The following is a 27,982-nucleotide window of genomic DNA, read 5'->3' as shown; positions in this document are numbered from 1 at the left end:
GCCGCTTTCCCGATCCCTGCAAAGCAGCCACGGTGGGGGGCGGAGCCTCCCCATGCCCCACCCTTCAAGGGGCGTGGCCGAAGGCGCCTCGCGGCAGGGGCTGAGAGTCCCGCGGGAGATTCCCGCTCCCGGATTGGCTGAGCGGCCGGCGGGCAGATCTCGCCCTGGCCAGGAGCCGCCTTTTTTCTCGCGAGGCTGGGAAAGCGCGCGGTTTTCGCGCCGGAGGAAGTGGGCGATTTCGCTCGCGGGCTGCCTGGGCTGTGGTGAGGGACGGGGAGCCATGCCGGTGGAGAACAGCAGCGGCGGCGGCCATTCGGCCAGCGGGAGCGACTCGGGTAAGTCGGGAGGAGAAGAACCCCGAGTGCTCCCGGGCATGTGAAGAGGCTTTTCTTTCCACAAGAGTGCCCCGGGGCATGTACAGAGCGCTGCCTTGATTCCTGCTCTCCCGGAGCGAGAAAAGTGGCCCTTTTGGTCGGATATGAAGGGAAAAGGGAGAGGGGGGGCCTCTGAGGGGCTCGGGCGAGAGGCCAAAAAAACTTTCCCGATTGGATATCAAGCAAGGAAAGGGGAGGGAGGGGACGAGAGAGGGCTTCCTGACCGGGTGGGCTCCCTGGCTTGGCCTCCTCTGCAGGGGCCTTGTGTGGCAGAATGAATGAGCTCCTTTTGTGCTTTGGTTCTAGGGCTCTTGGAGGGAGAAGAAAGCGAAGGAATGGGAGCCTCCGTGATCACGCAGACCATGCAGCAGGAGGAGGAGCAGCTGGAGGCTGAAGGGATGGAGGAGGAGAGGCAGATCATGGAGAAGGTAGTCCCTCCCTCCCGGGTCTGAGTCTGTGCGAGAAGCCCCCGGGTGCTTGCTTTTTCTTTTCCACTGAAGCACACCGTAATGAGATTAGGCAGCAACCATGCAGCGGGAAAATGAAGCCCATTCATCGCAAGGCCCAGGATCAGCATTTCCAGAGGGGTTGCCATGTTAATCTGTTGTAACGGAACAAAGGAGCCAAGAGTCCAGTAGCACCTTTAAGACTAAACAGCTTTATTATAGCATAAGCTTTTGAGAACCACAGCTCTCTTTGTCAGATGCATCTGACAAAGAGAACTGTGATTCTCAAAAGCTTATGCTACAGTAAAGTTGGTTAGTCTTAAAGGTGCTACTGGACTCTTGGCTCCTTTGTTCCTTTGGCTCCTACAAACTAACACTGCTAACTCCTCTGGATCTATGAACGAAACAAAGGAGGACTCCAGTGGCGTCTTCATCAATAATCAACATCTGTGGAACAGTATCTGAAGAAGTGAGCTGTGACTCATGAAAGCTCATACCCTACCACAAATTGTGTTACTCTTAGAGGTGATACTGGACTCTCGATCTTTTTTACTGCTACAGACAGGCTAATATAGCTGTAAACAATATACCAGTGGTGCAAAAGCCTCTCATGCAGCTTCAGGTCAAAGGTTTTTGGAAGGACATTGACTTGTTCATATTGCTCTGAAGTTGTTTCGGTGTTGTTTTCATATTGTTGCCATCTTTTTTCCTCTTTTGGTTATGTCTATTGTGTGTTGACTGTATGCGCTTTGTCCTCCACTGTTTTTACACAAATTATGAAGGAGCAGCTAGTTGGATCTTCTCAGCTTGCCGTGTGCATATTTTCATACTTTGCAAATCTAATAATCACATGCAACAATCTGTGTGGATGTTCTGGAAATTCCTTAGTATGTGAATTCCTGGGGGTTTTGTGCTTATGTACTTGAAAGTTAGGGAGTCTGTAATTGCTTTATTAGTACTCTTCATGCATTAAATACTTAGTGTAATCTCACTTTAAACTCAAGACTGCTGAATGGTGGTAATGTAGCTAAAAAGTATTCTAATAGAACAATGAAAATAATAAAATATTTTTAGCAGACAAGTGTATTTTAAGGTTGACTAATACATGCGGATTTCCTTTCCCCTTCCAGCTAAGACCGCCCCTTTTCCGTGACTGCCCTCAGTCATAACATGTGTTATGCCCAACTGTCTATCTAAGAGCCATATATAGAAGGCACCTAGACTGTTTTAATGATGGCTTTAAATTATTACTGATTTTATAGTTTTTACGATTAACTTTTGTATTGCATGGATGTTATGAGCTGCCCTGAGCCTACTTTTGGGGAGGGCGGAGTATAAATCAAATAAATAAATAAATGCTGTTTAGAGCAGGGGTGGGCAAATTGCGGCCTGTGGGCCACATGCGGCCTGCTACAGAGTTTTTTGTGGCCCGCCAAGACAGTCAAAAAATCTGCCTTGAACCGAGATTTCCTTCATTCCTACATTTGTCTCATTAAACTGATTCTAAAATTAAATGTGCTTGCAGCTATAGATGATATGAAATTAGCAGAATAAATAAATTGAATAAAACTATCACTATTTTATTTAATTTATATTGATTGATTTTTATGATACAATTTATACCTTTTCTGAAATGCAAAGTTAACTAATGAATGCAATCATTTTAAAAAGTGCGGCCCTCCGCTAACCTCCGCTCCCACAAAGTGGCCCCTGAGCCGAAACAATTGCCCACCCCTGGTTTAGAGGATAACAGAAGGAAATGGAGTGAGCTCAAGAGGCTTTGTAACAATTAGATGGGAGGGTGAGATTTTCCTACCTAACCTTTCCAAAAGCTGTCCACTAAGCTCCAGGGATTTGAAGGACCATCATGAACAGCAAGTGGGGGGGGGCACAATGGGAAGAGAGAATTGGTGGAAATCATCTCCTATGGAAGTTGAGGTGCTTAAATTTCCACTTAATCTTCACTGCAAAATTTGTTAATTTCAGTGGTTGTAAATGCCACACTCTATTGCAGATATGTATGCTCAGTTGAAATTGATAGGCTGCGGTTTCTTACATTGCTTCCCAGGCTCGCATGTCCTGGGACAGAGACTCAAGTGAAATGCGCTATAAGAGGCTTCAGCACTTGCTTGAAAAAAGCAATATCTACTCAAAGTTCTTGCTGACCAAAATGGAACAGCAGCAGCTGGAGGTAAGCGTGCTCTGTTAAAGCTCAGAAGTTAGACCTCTGTGTCTCAGCTGAATGAGGACTGCAACGGAGTTGAGTTCGCACAGAGATGCTCGAAAGCTTCATTGTGATTGTGATAGAAAATCTGAATGATATCTGACACGCTTTTAGTCAGGTGTGAATTCAAGCATATTCACCATTGTTCTTTGAATGCGTAGTGTGCCTTTCAAATCAGTCCCCCAGAGTTACAACCTCCCAGATTGTGGAGCTTTAATGGCTTGAAGGGGGGGGGAGATCAAGTGCTCCTTGTGTTTTATGAGTCATAATTCCATTTATCAGTCTTTCATCGGTTTTGGCTGATTTTCTAGCTGTGTCTTCTACTGAAATAAATATATGGCCACCATAATACGTGCTTTGGAGCCTTCCAGATAAGGCTGCTGAAGTTCGGCTGTTCTTGAAAACTGCCTGGAAGCTTCAGTTAGTTTGAAACTTTCTGATCCATTTCCCATTAGGTGCAGCAGCAAGTTCCCCAGTTATGTTTCCAGGTTCAGTTTTGCTCTTTAAAGCTGTATATTGTTTGAGTCCAGGGTACCTTACCCGTATTTCTGCTTCCATATAGACCCATCTGTCTCAGAGCTTCCAATAAGGTCTTGGTTGAAGTAGTATCACAGGCAAATGTTTGATTGGTACTTTCCAACATAGTGCCTCTTTGGAAGTTACCCCAACATTGTAGATTTGCTTTTAGAGACTGCCCTTTCTACTTAACCACTCAGCTTTTTGTAATGAAGCTTTAAGATGTTTCCAGAACTTTTAATATGTTACCGATTTAGGACAATTGTAGTTGATGGTTATATTATTACATGCTTAAAACTTTAGCATAAAAGCTTGGTGAATTGAGTTAGAAATGAGCAGAAAGCATTTAGTTGTGAATATTGCATACTTTTGCTGGTAGAAGGCTTCCCCCCCACCACCCCACACTGAAAGCAGCAACATAATATTGAGTATGTGGTGAGGCCTGAATATGTTTTTAAGAAATAGCAGGTGTGGAAATCAACTCTCACAAAGTTTCGTAGGCTTGTGGTCATTGTGGTTTTGTGGTCAAGCCAGAGGCTTGTGGTCATTTCCTTTCTTCCTTTTTTTAGGAGCAACGAAAAAAAGAAAAACTAGAAAAAAAAGAATTGTTAAAAACTGCAAAGGTAAATGACTTTAATATTAGATAAATATAAGATGAACGCTTTCTGTAAATTAGTACAATGTTTCTATGTTGCTCTTGCAACATATTCCTCAGGAGAATCTGGTTTTTTTCCCATTGTTTTTAGTTGTAGTTTCCCTTTTACACCAGATGCTGATCACATCTTGGCATCTCCATGCGCACACATTCTCATGCTGCCCTAATGGTTCTCCACCACATTTTTAAAAAAATTAAGTGCATGCAAAGTGCTGCAGAAGAATAACACAATGTTTAATTTTAAAACCCGGCATTTGCATACAGCTGCTCCAAAAAACTGCAATACTTGAATCCTTTGGTAATGTTAATTACAGGAAGATGCTGGGTATTGTCTACCTTAAGAAGACTAACTGGACTCTTAGTGTTTTGGAGGAGGGGAGAGAAAATCTCAGGATTTTTTTTTTCAAATGCTAATGGAGGGAGCAGTGGAAAAACTTTTGTCAGTTGTGTTGTGCTGCAGTCAGAACATGTCCATTACTTCAATTATGTTGATGTTATCAATGGCACAAATGCAATTTACTGGGACAATGCAAAGGAAGAGGGTATTTCCTTTCATTCAAATACAAGGGTTATCTTCAGACAAATGAAAAAGATAATGCCAATGCTGGGAAAGACTTCCCCCCTCGGTTTTAAAAAGCTTTAGCAGGAAAAAAAACAGGCTGTTTACTATTTATGCATGAGTGGAGAGCAGAAATGGGAGTGGTGTAGTGGTTAGAGTGTCAGACTAGGATGTGGGAGGCCCAGGTTCAAATCCCCACTCTGCCATGGAAGCTTGTTGTGTTATGTTAGGCTAGTCGCACAAACTCAGCTTAACTGACCTCACAGGGTTGTTGTGAGGATAAAATGGGGGACAGGAGAATGATATAAGCCACACTGGATTCCCATTGGGGAGAAAGGTGAAGTATAAAAGGCATAAATAAAATCAAGTAAAATAAAATAATACGAATGTGTGCATCAGTAGTGTGTGTGTGTGTGTGTGTGTGAGAGAGAGAGAGAGAGAGAGAGAGAGAGAGAGAGAGAGAGATGATAGTATCTTCTAGTGACACTTGTGTTGCATAGAGTTTTGTTCCACAGGGCTACCCCACCCTTGGGACTTCTCGGGGTGTGGTTACTGTTGCTAGGGGGTATATGGGGCACTGAAAGGTGTCCATATACAGGCAAAACACTGCTGTGTTTATATATGAAGGGGTGAAATCCATATTAAGCAGTGTTGGTCTGTACAACATTTCCAAAGGATAATGAAACAGGAATTTAGTGGCACACTAAAGACTAACAATACTTACTCAGGCATAAGCTTTTGTGGGTCAAAATTTTGACATGCATTCAGATGGCCTGTATAGGTTGTGGCCGCTGTAAGTGGATACAGCTACTTAAATGGCATGCTTCAAGGGAGCATTGCTAATTTAAAAAAAGCATAGTACCAGTTGTACTCTCTGCTCCTTTAAAAGCAGCTTTGGAAATAAATTCATGGCGAAGATCTTAAAATAAGTTTCTGAAGGATATAAAAAGTCTGAGAATTGTTCACATTAGTAAATTCAAGTATCAGTTTTATGTGTAAACACCGTATGAGCGAGCTAATTTTTCCCCTCTGAAATACTCTGATTTATAGAATGAAAAACTTACTGGTGAAAAAGAAGGCAAACGGGGTAAGTCTTAAAACACCTAACAAATGATCTGCTGTGCATATCCTTATACATTTAGCTGCTGAAATTGCTAATATTTTGTTATAGCTGCAAGAAAGAGAGCCAGAGAAGATGGAATGTACAATATTTCTGATGTCATGTCTAAGGAGGTAAAGTTGTATTTCTACCAAAGAGAGGGTAAAAATGAGAGTTGGAAGATGCTTTGGGGTGGGGGCAGAAATGAAGAGTCAAATTTGTTCTGCACTGAAAAGCAAGTGTGGGGGTGACAAGATGGGGGGATGGAGAAGAGAGTTAGAAAATCACGCACCCATTCATTATTGGAAACTTACTGTAGGATCCAACCCCAAGTATTTATAGTGTTTAATTATGTGTTTCTCCTCTGGAATGTACTAAGTGCTGTAGAATTATTTCTACTAAGTTTCACGTTGTCTAACTTCTGTACTGAGGAGTTTTTCCTGTGTGTTTTTTGCAAGGAAATCTTGTCAGCTGCCAAAAAAAGTAAAGTTGAAGAGAATCAGGTATGTTGACTTAATTTAAATCCTGTTTGTAAATTCTGGTTGTGTATGTATTTAATCTTATGTATTTCATCAGATTATTGTCAATCGTTTTTTGTGAACATAGACCAAGTTTATCATACAAACCCTATTTCTCTTTCTGAAATTTCTTTTAACAATTATGAAGACTAGTTATGACTTGATGCTAGGGTTTTCAAGGCAAGAGTTGGACAGAGGTGGTTTACCAGTTGTTTGCCTCTGTGTAGATACCCTGAACTTGCTTGTTGGTCTCCTGTCCAAGTACTAACCAGGGCTGACCCTGCTTAGCTTCCAAGATCTGATGAAATTGGGCTAGCCAGGGCTGTCCGGGTCAGGCCTGGGTATTTGATAGTGCCCCTGAATATAGGAATATGCGCTTCTGGGCACATGTGATTAAAATGTTAATAGGGTAATTATATCGACTGTCCAATGACATTCTGGTTGTCTGCTCAACAAAAGTTCTTGAGGTGAATAAATTTACATAGTGGTAGCCATTTATGTTTGTGTCAGTGATAACAGCATAGAGTCTTGTAGCACCTTAAAGGCCATGTTTTTAATCCAGAGGACTAATTTAAAAAGTTGCACCATTTGAAAGCAGTGGTAATTGCATTAGGACCACAGTTATCTTTTTTTAGAAGGATGTTTGTTACTCTGCTATGTGCATGTGTTGGTATATTAAGGAATGAGGAAGAGTTACATAAATAAGGCATCTCTCCATTTTGATCCTTGCTTTCATTTGTTGCATTTCTTGGGCACCAACATGATTTTAAAAAGGAAACATACAATGCAGTGAATGCCACTGCATTCAAGAAGCATCAAGTAATGATATTTGAATAGCATTATAAATTAGCTACCTGTACAGTAAAATAGACATGAGGAATGCATGTGGTTATACTTGTGTTCCAAGTAACTTGAGCTTTGAATAAAGTTCTATGGTTTGTTTTTGTGCAGTGTGTACTCGGTTAGGCTTTGACTATAGGTACTAAAGTAGCTTTTTTTAAAGTAATAGCAGAGAATAAAAAGCTCAGTGTGTGGCCCGAGTAACCCATTGTCTCTAAATTTTCTCCTATAGAATGAAAGCTCTTCTCTGAAACTGGTTGCAGAAGAATTCCAGAATAACGGGGATGCAAATAGCATTATTAAGGACAGGTTGGCACAGGCAATGCGTCACAGTGCCAAACATTTCATTGACCCAGTACGAAAGTTTAATGGTCAGCCAGTACCTTTTCAGCAGCCAAAGCTCTTCACTGGAGGAATAATGAGATGGTATCAAGTGGAAGGCATGGAATGGCTGAGGGTATGGCTTTTCACTTTACTCTAAAATCTTTGAGAGGTGTTAGTGTTAATGGAATTTTCTTTTCGCTAGTCAAACTCTTTTTGTTAAAAACGTTGGTTCTATTATAAGGCATCCTATTTCACCTACAAGTAATAACTAGAGATGGACATGAACCGGCAAAAAACCCGAAATATGTGGTTCGTCAAATTTCATGAACCGCGAACTTTCACGAACCCCCCCCCCCCCAGTTCGCGAACCAGTTCGTTTGGTTCGTGAAAACGTCACACCCAGGTCAGAAAATCATCACTTTTCGGGCCAGCAGAAGGTGCGGAGGAAGTCCATCCCCTGTTGCCTAGGAAACCAGCCTAAAGTTTGTGGTGGTTCATCAGAAATGGGATCTGACGAACTACTGGTTCGTGAACCACGAACCGACTTGGTTCATCATGAATATTGATTTGTATTTTGGTTCATGCCCATCTCTAGTAATGTGGGTATTTTGGTTCATGCCCATCTCTAGTAATGACCTTGCTAAATGAGCAATTCAGGAACTTTTTTTACTTTGCCAACTTTTCTGCCTTGGACAATTGGGGTGGTGACTTCTGATTTTAGTGCCTCCCTCTATTGGGATACTGGTGAGTCCCTTCTCATTTAGGGTAAGAGAGATTCATGTAGCCTCCTTAACTGCTCAGCTATCGTTACACTGATTTCACACAGGGCTTAGTGAGCATTGAGTGTAACACAGCCTAGCTGCTACTGTGCCAAAATATCCCTGATTTGCTAGAATGTTTTGACGCACTTCAGATTGAGCTAAACTGTGGGTAAGAGCTGACCTATGGTTTGGGACGAAGTCTGAATGGCAGGCCCTTGGTAAGAGCCATTGTTCCCTCTTCATCATCTGCAGTTTTAAGTATTGAGTAGGCAGAAGAGGAAGGCAAACAAGTAGCTATAAATTCTGATGCATCAGTACCCCCTACCCATGGGGCTACTCTAGACAGGGCACCACAGCAGCATGGGAGATGAGTGGCATCGCTTCTGGCTTCCCCACAGCCTCCAGCTGGATCCAAATCAATCCACTGTTTTTTGTCGTGGCAATGGAGGAAGTGCCCAGGAGAGAGGAATGATCCCAGAGTGTAAAAGGTGTTAAGTGGATTATAAATGTTAAGGGTTTCGAATAACAATATATGCAAATAAAGTGGGTTTTTTCCCCCTCCTCTTGTGCGCAGATGCTCTGGGAGAACGGCATTAATGGTATTTTGGCTGATGAAATGGGTTTAGGAAAGACAATCCAGTGTATTGCCGCTATAGCCTTGATGGTAGAGAGGGGAGTCACTGGACCATTCCTGGTGTGCGGGCCTCTGTCTACGCTTCCTAACTGGATGGCAGAATTCAAAAGATTTGCTCCTGAGGTAAAACGTCTTTTATTTTTACAAAGGTTTTATTTCCGTAATGTTTGCAAGTATTAGAGAGTGGGAAAAGAGAGGAGACCCTTTTGTGCTGTCCCTTCCCTCGCCTCCTTCTGACCTGCCAGTGCATATTTCAGGAGGAGGGGTGGCCTCGGTGAGCCACGTGGAGCTTTTATACCATTAAGATTTCAGAAAGCCTTGGTCGTTCACACAAAGCCCTGCACTTCGGACAAAGCTGGCGCCTAAGGGGATGTGGCTGTGGTGTGCTGCGGAGGGTGTACCAGTGATGGCTCCCTAGGGACAGCTGTCTTGCTTAAGTTAGTCTTTGGAGTGTGGTAAACTCAGTTTGAGGTCTCAGAATACTTTGTTCTGCGGTGTGGGGTGCCCGTATCTTGTCCATTATGGCCAGTGAGATTATTGGGATGCTGACTTCAACTGCAATGTTGTGGATGTTAATCATTTTAAAACTTCTGATATACTAAAAAAAAAAAAAGGTGCTTCTTGTTAATCAACCAATGCTTTCTAAATATAGCTAGCTTTAAAAACCAGTTAAAACTGCAGGTGGCAGGCATCTGGCATGATATGTGTGCATAATCAAAATAGTTTGCATTTTCTTCAAAACTGTTGTGTGTGTGCAAGTTGTTAATCAACTAAATGGTTAAAATTCCTATGGTTTATCAGGTGGCAACATTAGAAAACAGTTTGGGAGTCTTTCTGCACACTGTTTTGTTCACAGGGGTAGACTGTAGAATAGACTCTGAACAACTTGTGTCCAAGTTTCTGTTGAGTCATTAGTTACTGTGGCTCCATGCCTTGCATGTTTAAAACCTGAGCAGGATACTAGATGTATGCGAAAGCACACTTCTACTTACTGTAATGAATCTAGCTCCTAGAGAGCGTGTCCAAGGGAATATCTGTGCCTTTGGAGGTAGAGAAGTTGCTCAAACTATGGCACGAGTGGTGTCAATGTAACAAATCCAAGGAGTGGGCAACCCACAACCATAGGGATAAAAACATCAGAGATCCCAGTGAATAACAAAGAGAATAATGTAAATATAAATTTATAAATACCAACATTCAAGTGTTCAAAGTGCCCACGTGCCGTGGACTGGAGTGTGCTGCCATTGAGATTTGCATAAAATTTGTATATGGAGTGCGAGAAAGTTTGGTTGGACCAAGTGCGTTGCCCCTGAAGAAGTTCATTCGTGAAACATGAGGTCTAAATAGGCGTCCCCTTGTTGGGCTGGGGAGTTTCAGCATCTTCTGTCGTTTCTCCCCCCCCCCCCCCCCCCGGTGTTTGCGGTCCTCCCTGTAAAAGAGAAGACAGCAGGATTATAGACTGTATGGTTACTGTCAGAGACTTACCTTGATTACAGGTGTTCTTTCTGGGGCATTTCCCTTCAGTGCACCTAAAGGAGGAGAAGAGACTATGTTATTTTCAAGATTGTGTGTGAAGCATCTATCATTTGTGCACGGCCGATAGCTATTAGATATTGCTTATGAATTTGTAACGTGTGTATCACTGATTGTTATATGGTCAGCACTGCATACTTTGGAATGTTTATTGAATTTCGTATGAATTTTAAAATATTTATGAGTCTTTATATAAGCACATGGTCACTTTGAACACTTGAATGTTGGTATTTATAAATTTATATTTGCATTCTCTGTTATTTGTTGGGATCTTCGTTTGGAGGAGGAGGAGGAGGGACTGTGGCTTAATGGTGAAGCATCTGCTTGACATAGTCGGTGATGTGAAATACCCCTGCTTGAGACCCTGGAGAGCAGCTGCCAGTCTGAGTAGACAATACTAATCACGATGGACCAATGGTCCAATTCAGCATAAGACAACTTCATGTTGGTTGTTGTGGGTTTTCCAGGCTGTATCGCCGTGGTCTTGGCATTGTAGTTCCTGACGTTTCACCAGCAGCTGTGGCTGGCATCTTCAGAGGTGTAGCACCAAAAGACAGAGATCTCTCAGATCAGGACGTCAGGAACTACAATGCCAAGACCACGGCAATACAGCCCGGAAAACCCACAACAACCATCGTTCTCCGGCCGTGAAAGCCTTCGACAATACAACTTCATGTGTTTTAAAATATCAGTTTGCATCCAGGCTTATGAATAATCCTGAATACCTTATACTATAACAAAGGACTCTTGTGACTTGCATTATATTGTAAATCATTGTTTTAATATTTTTAAAAGGTTCCTATCATGTTGTATCATGGCACCCAGCAAGAACGACGGACGCGGGTTCATAAAATTCGGAAGAAGCATGGTTCTCTGAACGTTCATCCTGTGGTTATTACTTCTTTTGAAATAGCCATGAGGGACAGGCATGCTCTGCAGGTGTGTAAGAAAATGTGGTCTAAACCATACAGCCGAGTGGGATCCCTGGTGGAATACCAGATGTGTGCTAAAATCTTTTGTGCTGTGGAATGTGTAATTCTTAACACGAGGTTCATTTTTGCTTTGGATACATGCATTTTAAGTAGTGCTTTGATTCAAGTCAAGTCAAGTTAGCCTTTATTGGCATATAACTTTGATTCAGTTTATCAGAGTTTATGGTAAAGAGTTTTAGATTCGTACAGGACCAGTTTATATTTTCCAGTACCTTAAACATTCTTCAAGCAGCAAAATTGCATTAAGTTTAGATTCCTTCCAACTGGTCTATATAAGGATTATGTTTACAGTTCTGGTGACATTTGTTCCAAGCGGCTGCGAACTGTGCTTTGGTCATACTGCTCCTCTATTTTTTCCAGACCTTATTTGTCAGGATTTTTTTAGGATCCTTCCCAGTCGCAGTACAGTGTAACTGCCATGGGCTGTTGGGTCGCTGTTCTTTTAATCTAGTACAACATTCCTTTCCACCTTGACCACCTTTCCTAACAAGTCTCTAACCACATGTGACACAGCAGTTGTCCTGTAACTCCCAGTTGGCACTGCATGGCCCCTCTCTCTTTCCAAGCCAGTTAGAAGCAGGCAACCTTCATATGTATATAATTCAGAGTTGCTGAGCTGATTAAATGTTCTGTTGAGATTGCTCTGGCTACAGTTTTTAATATTTTCTGCATGCTGTGCTGGTTTGTATGTGTTACATGTTCCCCGAAAGATATAAAAGCAGATTACATACAATGAGTGCAGACAATAAGTTATTTTGATAACACTAGCAGAGCTTTTTAAAAAAAAAAAAAAACAGAAACAAGGCGCTTTACTTGAAGAGAAAACTATCCAAGATCATTTTTGTTTAGAGTAATTCATCCCTACTTAAAGACAGATTGCTCTAGATGTAACAGCTAAAAAGTTATAAAATCACCCTTGGGTGTATAATGATAAAAGAAAAACATTGAAATTATCCAATCAAATAAGGTATGCAAGGTTTTATATTTTTTCCCCATCAATTAGAGCAAAATAACTTACTGGACTATAAAGATAAAAGTTAAAGGAGCCTGCCACTTGCAGAGAAATGGGGCATTTTCACAGACCAGTTTGTTTTTACCACCCCATCTCCATACGATGTTGATCAAAACATACCATTGGCCGTTTAGTTAAAAAAAAAATAGGCATGTCTGTGCACATGCACCAGTTACTTTATGACTAGCAGAGCTTTTAAAGCTAAAAACCACAAAGCAGACATGCGCAGTTAATTGATTTTCTCTTAGTTGTTGTAGATACAAGTTTCATTTCCTTACAGACTAAGCTACCAGACTGATCTCTCTCTGACCTTTCTATTCTTGTGACTGAGTGGTCTAAGTAACAACACTCTTTTAACCGTAAAATGGCCTTTTCCACACGTGTGGACAGGAATTGTGGGTTTCCAGTGAGAGGGGGTATAACGTGGTGGCAGCGTGGAACTATTGTGGTCACCTTGCTTTCAGGTGATGAGCAACCCCCTCAGAATTGCAAGGAGACACTCCTGTAGATTTTCTTAATATGTTTTACTTAGGTCATGTTCATTCTCTGCCCTTCAGTGTTTTAAAAGTCCATTTGCTTGTGGTCTCAAGTTAGGTGCTTTTTGGCACATTCCTGCATTTTCTCCTTATGAAAGCAAGCATAAATAAAGCTTGTGCTGGTTAGATATCTGAAAGGTGGAGGGGGGGGGAACAGAAGGGCAGTGTGTTTCCTGATGACCCTTTTTACTTTCTCTGTCTTCGACACTGATTTTTCCCCTGCCTTTCAAATGGCAAAAATTAAAGCTATTTTGGATACAGTAAAGGTGCCTCAAGCCCTGACCTGGATAGCCCAGGTGAGCCTGATCTCGTCAGATCTCAGAAGCTAAGCAAGGTCAGCCTTGCTTAGTAATTGGATGGGAGATCTCCCACAAAGACCAGGGTTGCAGAGGCAGGAAATGGCTAACCAACTCTGTTAGTCTCTTGGCATGAAAACCCCACCAGGGGTCGCCATAAGTCAGCTATGACTTGAGGGCGCCACTCAAAGGTGCATTAATCAACAACTCTTAACAATTTAGCCTACTTGCAATTTTTATTATACAAAATGAAGATATTTATACTTTTACATGCCATAAGCATGCCAAATAGTACAATTTTATGTTAACCAAGATATAAATGATGCATTTATGCTTTTCAGTTAGTCAAAGATGTGTTGGTTTAAGGATTGCAAATTTTTTTTCTCCCCTGGAGTTTCAACATTTCCGTCCTGCAGAACTTTGGGCTGATTCTTTCTAGTGCAGTATCCTTTTTCCCCAAGCAGCTGTCAGCGGGGCTTTTGAGGCTGTAGCCAGTCCTTGTGTTGACTTCTGCCACCTGTAATTCCATGACATGTAACCTCTGAAAATGGAGATTGTTTAAGCCCTTGTGCCAAACAGTGATGATGAGTCTTCCAGGAACTTGTCTAATCTATATTTAAAGCCATGTAAAATAATGGTAGTCAACTCGGTACATCTTGTGACAGAATCTCATGTTAATTACATGTGGCTTGAATAAGTTGGGTTTTTTTATCTTTTTACCCTGCTGGCTTAGGTCCCTTCCAAGTTACTAGACCTTAGGGAGGAATTTTCTCTGTTGAGTCACATTTCCAAAAAGGGCGGTTGCTTTAACCTCTAGTTTTCGTATGTAGTTCTGGAAACTTAAACCATCTCGTTTTTGACTTTTTAAAAACTTTTCTCTAAAGAAAAAACTGCAGGTTTTTTTGGGTCACCTGCAAGATTTTATGCGTCCCATCTTAGCTTCAGGTGGGCATTTGACTCGAATCTCCTTGGTAAACGTGCGCCCAGGTTTCCTTGCAGAACACACACAAAACATAACTGGGGGAGGGAAAAAAATGTTTATTTGTGCTTTAACCCTCTTGAAATAACCCAAGGTTTCTTTTCTCCAGAACTTCTACTGGAAGTACTTGGTTGTGGATGAGGGGCACAGGATTAAGAATATGAATTGTCGTCTTATCAAGGAATTAAAACAGTTTAGGACAGACAATAAGCTACTGTTAACTGGCACCCCTCTGCAAAACAATTTATCTGAGCTCTGGTCCCTCCTGAACTTCCTGCTGCCTGATGTGTTTGATGATTTGAGAAGGTAAGTAGCAATTTGTTATTGTGTACCTGGGCTCTGCAGTCTCTTACAGTGAATGCTGAAAAACAATCCCAGAAGAATGTGAATGAAATGCATTTATTTTCAGACACATTCGGTGAATGTTCAAAAAATAAGCATACAGAGTTGGATCCAGTGATTAGCTTTCCATAGGGGAGAGAGTCCTCATTTAGCATAAGGGAAATGCTGCCCCCAGCCTGTGCCTTCTTTCTTGACGGGCATGGAACAACAGAATGCTGAAAACGTCATTTATATGACCCAGAATTCCTAAGCCGCCTTTCCACCATGAAGGACCCTGAAGGCACTGAGGAGTTTTCTACTCACAATAGGATTGTACTGCTTATGCTTAGAATGTTTTAAGTGTGGGAAACAGTGTCTTGACTTGCAGAAGCAAGCTTCTAGAGCGTATCGTTGGCATGCACAGAGAATTAGATTTAAAAAAGCCAATGTATACAAATTTGAATACAATATATCAGCTCTGCAGCAGAATCTCTTAAATGGGAAACGTGCATCTTACGCATTTTTGTGTTTTAAAAAAACGGTTTCTATTACTGTTTTTTTCCTTCTAGCTTTGAGTCCTGGTTTGATATTACCAGTATTTCTGAAACCGCTGAGGATATTGTTGCTAAAGAGAGAGAGCAGAATATCTTGCACATGCTACACCAGGTATCGCTTTTCATAGATTAGATGAAAGTACATTCATGGGTTTTTTTTGTCATCTGGAATTCTGCTTTTTTCCTCACATTTTTTACAATAGAGTATGCTAAAATGAGCGTGCCCACCCTTGTCTGTCCCCATGTACCTCAGTATGCATCCATCTCTTTGTGTTCTTGCATAGCTATGAGAAAAGTGTATTTGCTCAGTAATTCGGCTAAGAATAAAATGATACATTTTTATTAAATGGGTTCTGTATCCAGTGTCAGACTGGGATCTTGCTGGGGGGCCTTGGGCCAGTTGAATGCCTATTTTTTTTTTACCTTTAAACTCCAGATTTTGACCCCTTTCTTACTGAGAAGACTGAAATCAGATGTTGCTTTAGAAGTTCCTCCCAAGCGTGAAGTCGTAGTCTATGCACCTCTTGTAAAGAAACAAGAAACTTTCTACACCGCTATTGTAAACAAGACAATTCGGAAGCTGCTGGGGGATGACCAGGTATTTGCCATGGCGCTTTCCTGCCACAAGGCCTGAAAAGCTGTGGTTGTGAGCAGCTTCTGTTCTGTCCTGTGAACGGGGCCCGTTTTGTTTCTGAGTGTATTTGCAAAAAATGCTGCAATGCTAGTAGACCTCAAGCATAAATTCTTACATATATAAGATCCAAAGCTACTGTGGATATAGACATGAGTCTCAGCAGCCTTCCCCGCCCCCCACCGCCAAATCATGCATGTCCCATTTATCAGATGATCGCTGTAAGTCTCCTGTATGCCTTCTGGGGTCAATGCAGAGTTTTCTGGTATTAACCATGCAGCAAGTGACTAAATCCTGGCACCCTGTTTGACAGGTGGAAAATGTTGTTCCTAATCCTATTTTGACCTACAGCCTCTATATAAAAACTTGTCGAAACCTAGTGGTCATTTTCACTCAACTTCCTTGGACATGGGCCCTAGTCATGGTTGCTTTCTTCCCACTGGGACCTGGGAAAAGACAGCCATGGCAGCCGCTTTTCTTTTCTACAGGAACAAGCAGTTGACTTGAACTACGAAGGCAGACCAAAGCGTCGAAGTCGTAAGCTGGTTAACTATCGTGAACTCGGTGAAGAGGATTTCCCTGACAAATTGGAAATACTAATCAGCAAAAATCAAGAGGATGTTGAAAAAGAGAGGTGCTTATCTCAACGGAGTTTTGTTCAATTGCAGAGGATCTTTGAACCCAAAGTGGTAGCATTTAAAAATAACAGAGGCCTTTGAAACAAAAGTTTTTATAAAACGTAATTTTGTACAAATAAGATGCTAACCAATATATCAACAATTAGAGTGTGTCTTGAAGGGCTGTGCTTGGTTATTAACTCTTACAGAAATCCTTGTGATTAATTAATTTTTGTATATTAATTGGTTGCAATCTGTGTTTGAATTGCTCTTATTGTGTCATGCTTACGGACGTGTCATTTTCAAGGCCTGTGATAGAAATGAACATGCCTCTGGATTCAGAAATCAACCTGAAGTTGCAGAACGTTATGATGGTGCTTAGGAAGTGCTGCAACCACCCATACCTTATTGAATACCCGCTGGACCCTGCAACACAGCAGTTTAAGGTAATGGCTTACTAAGAAGCTTGTCAATATTAAGCTTTGTTACTTGAAGGGTATTTCTTCCACTTTTTCTCTATGAGCTGATCCATTTGCCAAGAAGTACCTCTTGGACCACCACTGAGAGGTGGGTGTGCCTCTTTTTTGCAACCAAGAACACTGTAGTGTTCCATAGGCGAGAGATCCTTGATCTCACTAAAGATATGTCCGTTAGTGAAATGGTTTAGCTGGATAAATATTCCATAAAGCATAATCATGTAGGGGCGTGCAACAAAAAAAATTCAGAAATAAGCAAACAGAATGGCACTTTAGGTTCTGGCACCCTCGGGTGTAAAGCTGATAATCTCTAATGCCGTTTCAGGTTAATAAGTGTGACCTAAATGTGTGTTTGCGTGTTTTTTCTCCCATCAAGATCGATGAGGATCTAGTGAAGAATTCGGGCAAATTCCTGCTCCTGGATCGCATGTTGCCAGAACTAAAGAAGCGAGGGCACAAGGTATTTTTCATTTGTAGTGTCAACACATTATTCAGGTGCCTTGAGTGTGAGTTATTTAGTAATCTTTATTCCGTAGGTGTTGGTATTCTCGCAGATGACCAAAATGCTGGACATCTTGATGGACTACTGCTATCTGAGGGACTACCAGTTCAGCCGCTTGGATGGATCCATGTCCTACGCAGAGAGAGAAGAAAATGTAGGTGACTCCTTCCGTCGAAAGGCTTTAGCTGCTTCACATGGTGGTTCTGGCATTCCTTTACACCCCACAGCAAATAATTTTGTCTGTAATGTAGAAACATGGAACCATTGCTGGAGATGTGAAGCGGCTACAGGTACGGCCAGATGTTGGTTACAGGGATCATAGCATCTTCTGCTGAAAAATCTGCCTTGGCTGTCTCTCTGCTTCCAGGCACAATACAAAGTGTAGTTTCTTTAAATTATTAAGGCCCTAAATGGTTAGGGATCAGGGTGCTTGAAGGGCTGCATCACATATTGCCCAGCCTGCCCTTTAAGACCCGCTCTTCCCAAGCCCTGCTCTCTGTGCCCCCCCCCTCCACTGGCGCCTCCAGTGTGGCGTCTCTTTCCCCTTGAGGTTTGCCTGGCACCTACGCTGCTTGGGCGCCAGGCTAAAATGTTTCTTTTTACTCCCATCTTTTAAGTGGTTGATCTTTTAACTTTGTTTCATAATCTGCCTTTAGCCCAAGAAATGTTTAATACTCCTTTTAAGCTGCTCCATGATGTAAGTTGTTATGCTGTGACTGAGGTTTAATGCTGTGTTTTAATAACATTTAGGATTTATCAGCGCTTTTTTTCAGCTGGAACGCGGTGGAACGGAGTTCCAGAATCTCTTGAAAATGGTCACATGGCTGGTGGCCCCGCCCCCTGATCTCCAGACAGAAGGGAGTTTAGATCACCCTCCGCTCCATGGCGCGGAGGGCAATCTCAACTCCCCTCTGTCTGGAGATCAGGGGGCGGGGCCACCAGCCATGTGACCATTTTCTCTGAGGGCAACCCACTGAGTTCCACCACCTCTTTCCCCAGAAAAAAAGCCCTGGGATTTATGCTTTAATTTGTAAGCAGCCCCAGGCAGGTTCCCTGGAGAAGTGGCACAGAAGTGTCATTTCCAAATAAATACGTGAGCATTATTATAGCACAGTGACGTGATTCTTGCTGGGCTTAAACTGGAGTAACTCTTACACGCTTGCCCTGGGAGGCACAAACTGGAAAGCCAGAGGTTCTAAATAGTACCATGTGCTGCTAAGATGCTGTGTGGTGAGGTCTCGGTGGTCAAGTTAGGCCCAGATGTCTCCTGACAAGTTCGGGCTGTGAAAGTCACTTTGGTTGCAGTGAAGGTATCAAACTCTGTAGCCCTTTGATTTCTCCAAATGAGGTTCAGTTTTGAAAGGGTTGCATTTGCTACTGCTTCATTTGAAAGAGAGGGCGCAATGAATCTTCTGTTTTCCAAGATCCCAGACTTCCCAGGCTTAAGCAGAAGGTGCTCATGCAGCATGGAAACCTTTTCCCCATCCAAATATAAAAGGAGGAAGAAGGCTATGAATCAAAATATGCTCGGGGGATGGTGGGAAGGGAGCCCTCAATGTTAGAGTAACAAAGCTGGAATAACTTTTGTGCTGTCCTGCAAATGTAGTAAGGGAGAAAGCTGAGGCTCTAATTACAAAGCTTTATTGGCATGCTGCCTTAAAACTGGGACAAGCACAATGTACCTCTCCGGAAATTCTGGGTGTTTCAGAGACAATCCAACTGGTTTTTATTGTGTCGTTTGGAGGAGAGCACCCTCTTTCCTTAAAAATGCTGTTTCTGTCCTTTGTAGATGCGCAACTTTAACAAAGATCCAGAAGTTTTCATCTTCCTGGTGAGCACACGGGCCGGAGGCCTTGGCATTAATTTGACGGCTGCTGATACAGTCATCATTTATGACAGTGACTGGGTATGTTTTGCACACCGGTATGCATACATTGTGGGCCCTGAATCCAAAGGAGTTCTCATGTACATAGGAAGCTTCAGCGTTCTCATGCATGGAGGGAGGAGTCTCTTCCTAGTGGCAGTGTCCCAAAATCAATCTCTGAAACTTGCAGCAGTTTTTCTTCAAGTGCCATGCAGTAATGAGTCTCAACTGCCCAAACAGCACAGTCGTATTTTCCCCCTTGCAGGATTGTGTTGAAGCCTGCCATGAAATGCCTGCCCTTGTTCACAAAAGCTGGGGTGTGCAGCTTGCAGAACTCGCAGCAGGTTCAAGAGCTGATGCTTCTGAAATCAAAAGTCCAGTCAAGCAGTTCTGCTTCTTACTGTACTCTTGCCAGGTTTTTGGCTGCTGGTACTGCTTTTATGTTGGTTGTTGTATATTTAATATATCTGGTACCTGTTTTCTGGCTGTTTCTTGCTTTGGGTCATTTGTCAGGGGAAAGGTGGGCTTATAAATATTTTATATCAATAAATACACTACAGAACTCAAAATCAGATAAAATAATCTGGCTCAGCTTTAGGAGTGTGCAGTCTGGATCTGGGTTTGGGGGGGGGGGTGGAATTAGCCAGACTTTGGCTGGTTAAATTTGGCTTTCCCAAATCAAATCAGAGAATCCGGGATCCATCATGGAACCTGGATCCAGACTCCTGGGTAAATCTGGTTGGCTCTTTCCTAGGCTTCTCCCACCTTTTCCCCCAAGAGGGGAGGGGAAGGAGGGAGGAGGAGTGAGTGGACAATCTGTTCAGGAGCTCTTCTGGCATTACCGGACAAATCCGACGTTAACCCCTGGGTTCGCCGTATGACTTAACTTTTACGCCCCTTTTCGTTCCTTTCTTTGCCTTAGAATCCTCAATCTGATATTCAGGCCCAGGACCGCTGTCACCGGATTGGCCAGACAAAGCCGGTGGTTGTGTATCGTTTTGTAACTGCAAACACCATCGATCAGAAGATTGTGGAGAGGGCTGCTGCCAAGAGGAAGTTGGAGAAACTGGTCATCCACAAAAGTTAGTGAGCACTTCCCCTCTTAAGTGATCTGTCTTGCTGCTTTTCACAGCCGTGGCCTTCCAGTGGTTTTGTGGTCTGATCTGCCCAACTGAACTTCTCTGATGGGGTCGAATGCGCTGCAGCATTGCCAGTGCTGATGCGCAGGTGTCCTGATGCCATCTGGGGAGAAGTTGAAAATCTTCCCTTTGAAAGAGAGAAGAGCTTGGAGAGCTCCAGAGGAGGGGGTGTGAACTGTTGGAGAAATAACATTCCCCAAGAGATGTGAGATGATTTGGGGGCAGGGGTAAAGGAGAAGAAGGTAACACAGGCGCACTCCTTTTGAATCCTTTGTGAGCAATTGATCATGCTGGTCTGCACTGGGAAGAGCCTGAGGACACTCCGCCACCCCCCAGCCTTTAGCACATGATACTGAGCACTGGAAATGGTCTTTTCTCTGCCTACCGAGTTTTGATAGCTAGCTTGCCACAAGTCACCATAATTCAGGTAAGGTCATGTGTAAGGTCTCTTCTGCAGAATATAAGTGTTTGCTGAATTATTTCTTTGCTTCTAGGAAAGGGAAAGTGAGTGATTCTTTGTAGGAGGAGTGGTTGCAACCTGAAAGGAAAGATGTATTTATTCACAAGAGCACGTGTGTCAAATGCATCTATTTTGGGCTTTTGTGTGCCAGGTGTTACATGTAAGGCCCAAGTGGAAGGTGTTGCAGACACTGCTGTCTGGTCCTTGGTGTGTTTTGATCATGGGCAGGGGACATTGGTGGCTCCATTAATACTGAGTTAACATATGATGCAGCAGTGTAATCGTTCTTGTCTGTCTTCCAGATCAGTTTAAAGGGGGCAGATTTGGAGTGAACCAGTCAAAGAGCTCCATAGATCCCAAGGAATTAATGGAGCTGCTGCAGTCCAGGGACTATGACAGGTGAGTTCCTCTCATACATTGAGACAGGTGGCTGAGTGGTGAGATATGAGAACATTCTTTTGAGTGTGCCTGCTTTGCATAGAAAACGTGGGGAGGCACGGAAAAAGGATATTCTGATGACAGATTTTCTTGTCTCTACTTTAAACGTGTGCCTTTTGTGTTATTAGGGAAGTTAAAGGATCTACAGAGAAAGTAATATCTGACAAAGATTTAGAGCTACTACTGGATAGAAGTGACCTTATTGGTAAGTAACAATAAATAAATATTTGATTTGTATACCGCCCTTCAGGACAACTTAACACCCCCTCAGAGAGGTTTACAAAGTATGTTATTATCCCCACAACAATCACCCTGTGAGGTGGGTGGGGCTGAGAGAGCTCTGAGAGAACTGTGACTGACCCAAGGTCACCCAGCTGGCTTCAAATGGAGGAATGGGGAATCAAACCCAGCTCTCCAGATCAGAGTCCTGCCGCTCTTAAACCATACCAGACTGGTTCTCCTGTTAGCATTGAATTGCTTTCTAACAGTCCATTTGAAATCTAAAACTCCATGTGTAAAGGAAACTGTTAAGAGCTTTAACTTCCTAACTCTGCCCAAGAAAGGATGCCATTACACATGATCGGTTTTTTAAGTGTCTTCTTGGGGCAAGGAGGTATAAACCACGACCTTATTAAAATAAATCCAGTAACAAACTGGCAACAAAGCCCTCCTGTATCCCTTCAGTTTTCAAACTCTGTACCGACATCAATTTTTATTTATTAGATTTAATTGTTCATTTTTAGCAAGCTATAGCAATACCTTTTCTTTCTAACAGCGTGGACGTATTGTGATAGCAGAAATTCTTCAAGGCGGTTGTAATTTTATTCGATGGATTATGACACTTTACTGAAACATTTAATTCAATTTACTCAATAATATCTGTCCTCATTCTAATCTTATTGCTATTATTCCTTTTTAGCCCCTGGTTGCAAAGCTATCTCCTGTCTAATAATTCTGACATCCATACACAGAGAGAGAGAAAGCAAAAGAGGGCGTTAGGGCTGTGCAAGCCCTGGTCGCTTCGGGTTTACCCGAACCGGGAAACAGCTTCGGGTAAAGTGTATTTCCGAAGCGGCAAGCAGCTTCGGAAATACAGCTTCGTAAAGCTTCGGGTTTGCCTCGGAAACATTCAGGTGTCAATTTCACTTCCAGCTTTCGGGTGCCCTGGGAGGGGCAATTTCTTTCCGAGGCAAACCAAACTTGGTGGGGACCTTCTCCTACCTCTTCTCTAACAACCCCCCAAGTTTTGGAAGTTTGGACTTTGGGGGGCCATGTTATGGCCCCCCAAAGACAGTACCCCCATCCTCCATTCGCCATTATTCCCCATGGGAAAAACAGGCAACCTTTCTAGGTTGCTAGGGGTGGCATTTTGCAAGCAAAATGCACCCAATTTTCAGGGCCCCTTCTCCTAACTTTCCTCCCACCCCCCACCAAGTCTCAACCAGCTCCCACTTTGGGGGGGCATTTTATGGCCCCCCCAAAGAAGGTGCCCCTATCCTCGCCTTCTCCATTATTTCCTGTGGGGGGGGGGGAAATGAAGAGGCTTGTCTGGCTAGGGGTGGTATTTTGCATGCAAAATGCCCCCAACCTTGAGGGGACCTCCTCCTACGTGTCCTCCCACACCCCACCAAGGCCCAACCTGCTCCCACTTTGGGCAGCCATTTTATGGCCTCCCAAAGAAGCTGCCCTTAGCCCCCCTCCTTTTCTCCATTATATCCTATGGGGGGGGGAGAAGTGGCTTGTCAGGCTAGGGGTGGCATTTTGCATGCAAAATGCCACCAACCCTGAGGGGACCTCCTCCTACCTGTCCTCCCAAGGCCCAACCTGCTCCCACTTTGGGGGGGGGCATTTTATGGCCTCCCAAAGAAGCTGCCCTTAGCCCCCCTCCTTTTCTCCATTATATCCTATGAGGCAGGAAAAAGAAGAGGCTTGTCTGGCTAGGGGTGGCAAAATGCCCCCAACCCTGAGGGGACCTCCTCCTACCTGTCCTCCCACACCCCACCAAGGCTCAACCTGCTCCCATTTGGGGGGGCCTAACCCAAAACCCCCAACAGCCCCACACAGCCCCAAAGACACCCTCCTGAACATTCCCACACTTGCCCTTACCCCAAGAGCAGGCTGGCCAGCCATCTCCCATTGTTCCCTATGATGGGAACTTTTAAACTCTCTTTCCCAGGGCAATTATGCACATCCCAGCAGTGCCATAATGGAGGGCACACTCCTGAGTGCAAGCTTGTCCCTGTGAAAGCACACCTGAACCACAGACACCCTCCCCAAAATTCCCCCACCCCCTACAGAGAGGGCTGGCCAGCCAGCCCCATTGTTCCTTATGATGGGAACTAACCTAACACCAAAGAACAAAACCACACACACACACTAAATAAAGTTTAAAATCTTTATTTTTCAACCTTCAAATACAGAAAAAAGGCACGGTAGTGTGACACAGCACACCATTCCCCCCCACCCCAAAGGAACACAACTCACTACACACCAGAGAATCTGAAAAACACAGTTACATGCAAAAAATCTTTATTTCCTGTTGTGATTCAAGTTACACAGCAAGAACACAACACCGAGGGCAGACACACAGACACACACACACACACCAGGAAAAACTCCTCCCCCCCTAACTACACACACACACACAATTTAGAAAAAAAATTTTTTAAAAAAATCACTCCCACCCAGTCAAGCCCCTAATCCTCCCCTCCCCACACCCACCAAGACAATCCCCCCCCAAGAAAACTTAAAATACTTTAAACAGGTACAAACCCCCTCCCCCAACCAACAACAGTAAAAATGAATCAAGAAAAAAATCTGAAAATTAATTTTTTTAAAAAAAATTCACTCCCACCCAGTCAAGCCCCTAATCCTCCCCTCCCCACGCCCACCAAGACAATCCCCCCCCCCCCGAGAAAACCCTGTGAGTCACTGACTCGGTCACCACTCCTGCAGTCCAGCGATGGTTAGGCGACAGGCAGGAATTCAACGGGGGAAGTCCTCCTCCACAGCAAGACTGCGGAGACGAGATGCTCAACCAGCCACAGCAGCAGCAGCAGGAGTCTCTCAAGTCTCCCATTCTCTAGGAAAGAGCGGAATGGAAACTGGTTATTAAATAAGTATATTAACTCTTTAAAAACTACTTCTAAATTCTAACCCCTCAGTCCCAAAGTGTGGAAACCAGAGTAAAAAACTAGGCCAGAGCCTTGGCACACACCAGGGAAGCCACCCACTGTAGAAATGAAAGGCAGGCACAGTAAAAAAAACTTTAAACAGAGCGGAAATGGGCCAGCTTCAAGTTAACCCCCCACCGCCACCACCTAGGCCAAAGCCTTGGCACACACCAGGGCTTGGCATGAGTCTGCCCCTAGAAAGACTCTGTTAAATTTAAAAAATAAAAATAAAATGCAAACTTAGAACAAATCCTTTCCCAAACCCATTGCCCCCCAACCACCCCCTCCCCCAAGATCAAAGAATCTTGTGAGTCAGTGAGACTCACTTACCAGCGAGATGCAGGGCCAGTCAGCAGCACTCCGCAGCAGGGTCCTCCTCTTCCAATTTCTGTCCAGGCAAGCCGCTCTCTCAATGTCAGGGTAAATTGGAAGATTCCTAAACGGAAGCCTCCAATTTATAGCCCTGCACTGCAGCATTTTAAAAAAGGCACTCTCCTGCCAGAGAATCCCCATTGGCTGGGCTGGAAGGAGAATGCTACTGCAGGATTGGCCACTCCTAACCCCTCCTCCCCCTTGCACTCATTGCAAAGTCTGCAAACAGTGCAAAGAATCCCTCCAAATGTAAAGGGATGCTTGCTGCTTGCATTGGCAATGGAGATCAGCAGCAGCAAGCAAAAGCTCCCGCCACTTTTTCAGGGATGGGAGGGGGAAGGAGGAGGTTAGAGTGAGTTACTCACTACTCCTCCCCCTCCCCTCTCCAAAGCAGGAGCTGGAAGCCTTGAATAGGCTTCAAAACGTTCCCCCCCTTTTTTTAGCAGCACGGGAAGCTTTTGCTTGCTGCTGCTGATCTCCATTGTCAGCTGCATGCAATTGCAAGCAGCCGGCAATAGAGATCAGCAGCAGCAAGTAAAAGCTTCCCGTGCTAAAAACAAAAACGGCGCTCACGCAGCTGCTCGCACAGCCGCTCCGAAGCGACCCAAACCAACACGAATCACTTCGGGTTGCTTAGCTTTGGTATTTCCGAAGTGGGGCCATCTTGCTGGCCCCGCTTCGGGAAATTCCGAAGCTACACGAAGCGGGTCACTCCGGGTAACTTTACCCGAAGCGAAACCTGAAGCGACCAGCCCTAGAGGGCGTGCATTCACAAACATGCACTCCCAGACCAACTTTTTCTAAAACTTGCCTGAGCACAAGTCTGCAGTTACCGATATTTTGCTTCAGTCTTTGTGTTAGGAGTCTGGTCAGGATCTTACAGCCACACAATTCAGATTTGTATGGTTTCCATATATATTAGATTCTGGGCTTTCTACTTATATTAACATTGTCTTTGCTTCAGGCCATGATTTGGGATTACACTATTCCCTGCACATTTATTAAACTCATCTGTCAATATGGTGACTAAGGTCTTTATTGTATCTTCATTATAATCTGTATTAAAGCCATCCAGGACAGTAGCACTGCCTGTTCTCAACCTCCAACAATACCCAACAGCTAATTGGATCCTTCAGCTTTTCCCCACCCCTAAAACAGCTGACTTATCAATCTACTACTAGAGCACACAATTAACTCCTTTTATGAGCTCTTCTGATTTATACAACCTTACATAATGTAGAAGAAATTCAGCCATAAATGCCTCTGAATTCTTAGCTCAAAATCTACAGGGGAAATTATATTGCTTTTACCTGGGGAGTACTCACTAACATTGCAGGAGCTCTTTATCTTAATCTGCCTTGGTTCTCTTGGCCTCCTGACCAGCATAGGAAAGGGAAAAATGGGATATTTTGCATACCTGGTTTCTGAAACAGCAGGCGGGAAGTCTCAGCCCCTTAAACTATGAAGTGCAGTAGTATGGACCCAGTCTCCCTAAATTTTGAGAAAAAGGACTATGCTCCCTTCCAGTTGATCAGCTCATATAGAGGTGGTGTTGTGTAGGGGTTAGAGCAGGAATTCCTCCACCTTTCTGAGCCTGCAAGTACCTTTGGAATTCTGACAGGGTGGTGGGCGCAACCACAAAATGACTTTTGTTCAACACAGAGTCAGCCACAAAATAGTTTCCAAAAGAGGTGGGTGGCATCAACCCCAAAATGTCAAGGGGTGAGCTTGTGTGTAACTCTAATTTCGACATTTCAGGCACAAGCTCTGCTTAACAGGATGCCTTTTAAAGTGAACATATTGTTCAAAAAGATTTTCTTGCTTTTATACGGCTTCAGTGAGTGACTGAAGGTAAGATCTTTGTGCTGTGGTGGCAGCTGCTGCTGACGCAACTGTTTTAATAATCTGCACTGCCAATCAGAAGCCCTGCTGGGCAAAAGCACCACATGGCCCTGCCCACTTTCGAAAAACCGCTTGGCAAGCGCTAGGAATCCTACTCTGTGGCTCAGGAGCCGCATGCCGCCTGTCCCTCTTTGGAGCACTGTTCCTTAGCGTGACACCCGCCACGTATTTCAGGAGAGCGGGAAAGGCCTTTGCTTGGTAGGATCCCACCTTCACACAGTTGTCACCAGAGGAACATGTAAGCTTGCAGACCTCCCTGCGGTGCAGGCCTTAATGCTGGGGATGGAAGTAAGAGTGGCTCTTTTGATAATCATTGCAAATGTGTTTCTCCATGAGCCATGGAGTGAGTAACACTGCTTTAGAGTTGTTTTTTTTCCTTCTAGATCAAATGAAAATGTCTGCACCGCTTAAAGAAAAAATGGGAGTTTTCAAGGTATTGGAAACTGCGGAAGACGCTGGCACAGAAAGCATATTTTGAAATAGGAGGCCTTGCACTCAGAGAACATGTCCTCCTAACCTGAACTTAAAACATTGCAGAGATGGACACGTGATGGTTGCTTTTGGCTTTCCGCTGTCAAAAGTTTGGCTCCAATTATAGTATTCTCGAGATAATGGAAGACTGTAAAATGTAATGTTGCTAAATTTGTATATGTGATTAGTGGCATTTGGGGGGGGGGTTCTTGATAAATAACTGACATGATTTTTCTGGCTCTCGTAGCACCCGTTAAGCTGCTGAATTTGTACAGTTTCCTGTGGAAGTCTTACTAGAAAAGATTTTGCTTTTTAAACGGTGTTTTAATTCCTTTTGACAGTGCATTGCAGACAGAAGAATGTTCTGTGTGCTTGTTTACAAGACTTGACTTTAGTTTTTGGTAACTTTAAACAGAACTTATTTGAATTAGGCTTAAAGGTATTAATTTTAGTTTTGAAGTGTGTCTGCGGCAGAGTTCGTTACAGATCTGTAGTTCAGTAGTGTTTGTGGTGTTTTTTTTAGTCTGGATTTTGGTGGGGTTTATTTTTCTCTTCTAACACTTAAGAACCACAGGGTCCTGAAGCTACCAGGACTCTGCACCAGTCATTCAGTCAAGTTTGGCTTTTCCTTCCACAGCACTGTGAGGTCTTGACTGTGTTAGTTGCTTGACATCCATTTTGGTTCTGGTGTGATATGCAAAGCAATAAAGATGACTCTTGTATGTATTAATTAACAGAGGTAATGTCCTTTTCTCAATACGCCT

The 27,982-nt window shown here is 43.5% G+C and overlaps 1 protein-coding gene across 1 annotated transcript; it reads left to right on the top strand.

Annotated features, from left to right (window-relative positions):
* The first annotated feature begins 232 nt into the window (after positions 1-232).
* HELLS (helicase, lymphoid specific) lies at positions 233-27,932 on the top strand. Its single transcript, XM_054984012.1, has 22 exons — positions 233-335; positions 681-802; positions 2,889-3,011; positions 4,130-4,183; positions 5,825-5,861; positions 5,946-6,007; positions 6,332-6,376; positions 7,464-7,688; positions 8,891-9,073; positions 11,279-11,422; positions 14,408-14,604; positions 15,189-15,285; positions 15,610-15,771; positions 16,293-16,438; positions 16,729-16,867; positions 17,274-17,357; positions 17,434-17,553; positions 19,189-19,305; positions 20,186-20,345; positions 21,165-21,261; positions 21,429-21,505; positions 27,131-27,932. Exons 1-22 carry the CDS (start codon positions 281-283, stop codon positions 27,223-27,225), a joined length of 2,541 nt encoding a protein of 846 aa, XP_054839987.1. The 5' UTR covers positions 233-280; the 3' UTR covers positions 27,226-27,932.
* Positions 27,933-27,982: the final 50 nt, after the last annotated feature.

The sequence above is a fragment of the Eublepharis macularius genome, chromosome 6, assembly GCF_028583425.1.
Source record: "Eublepharis macularius isolate TG4126 chromosome 6, MPM_Emac_v1.0, whole genome shotgun sequence".
NCBI lineage: Eukaryota > Metazoa > Chordata > Lepidosauria > Squamata > Eublepharidae > Eublepharis > Eublepharis macularius.
The sequence above is the reverse complement of the archived record's forward strand: the minus strand, read 5'-3'. Positions and strand labels throughout refer to the sequence as shown.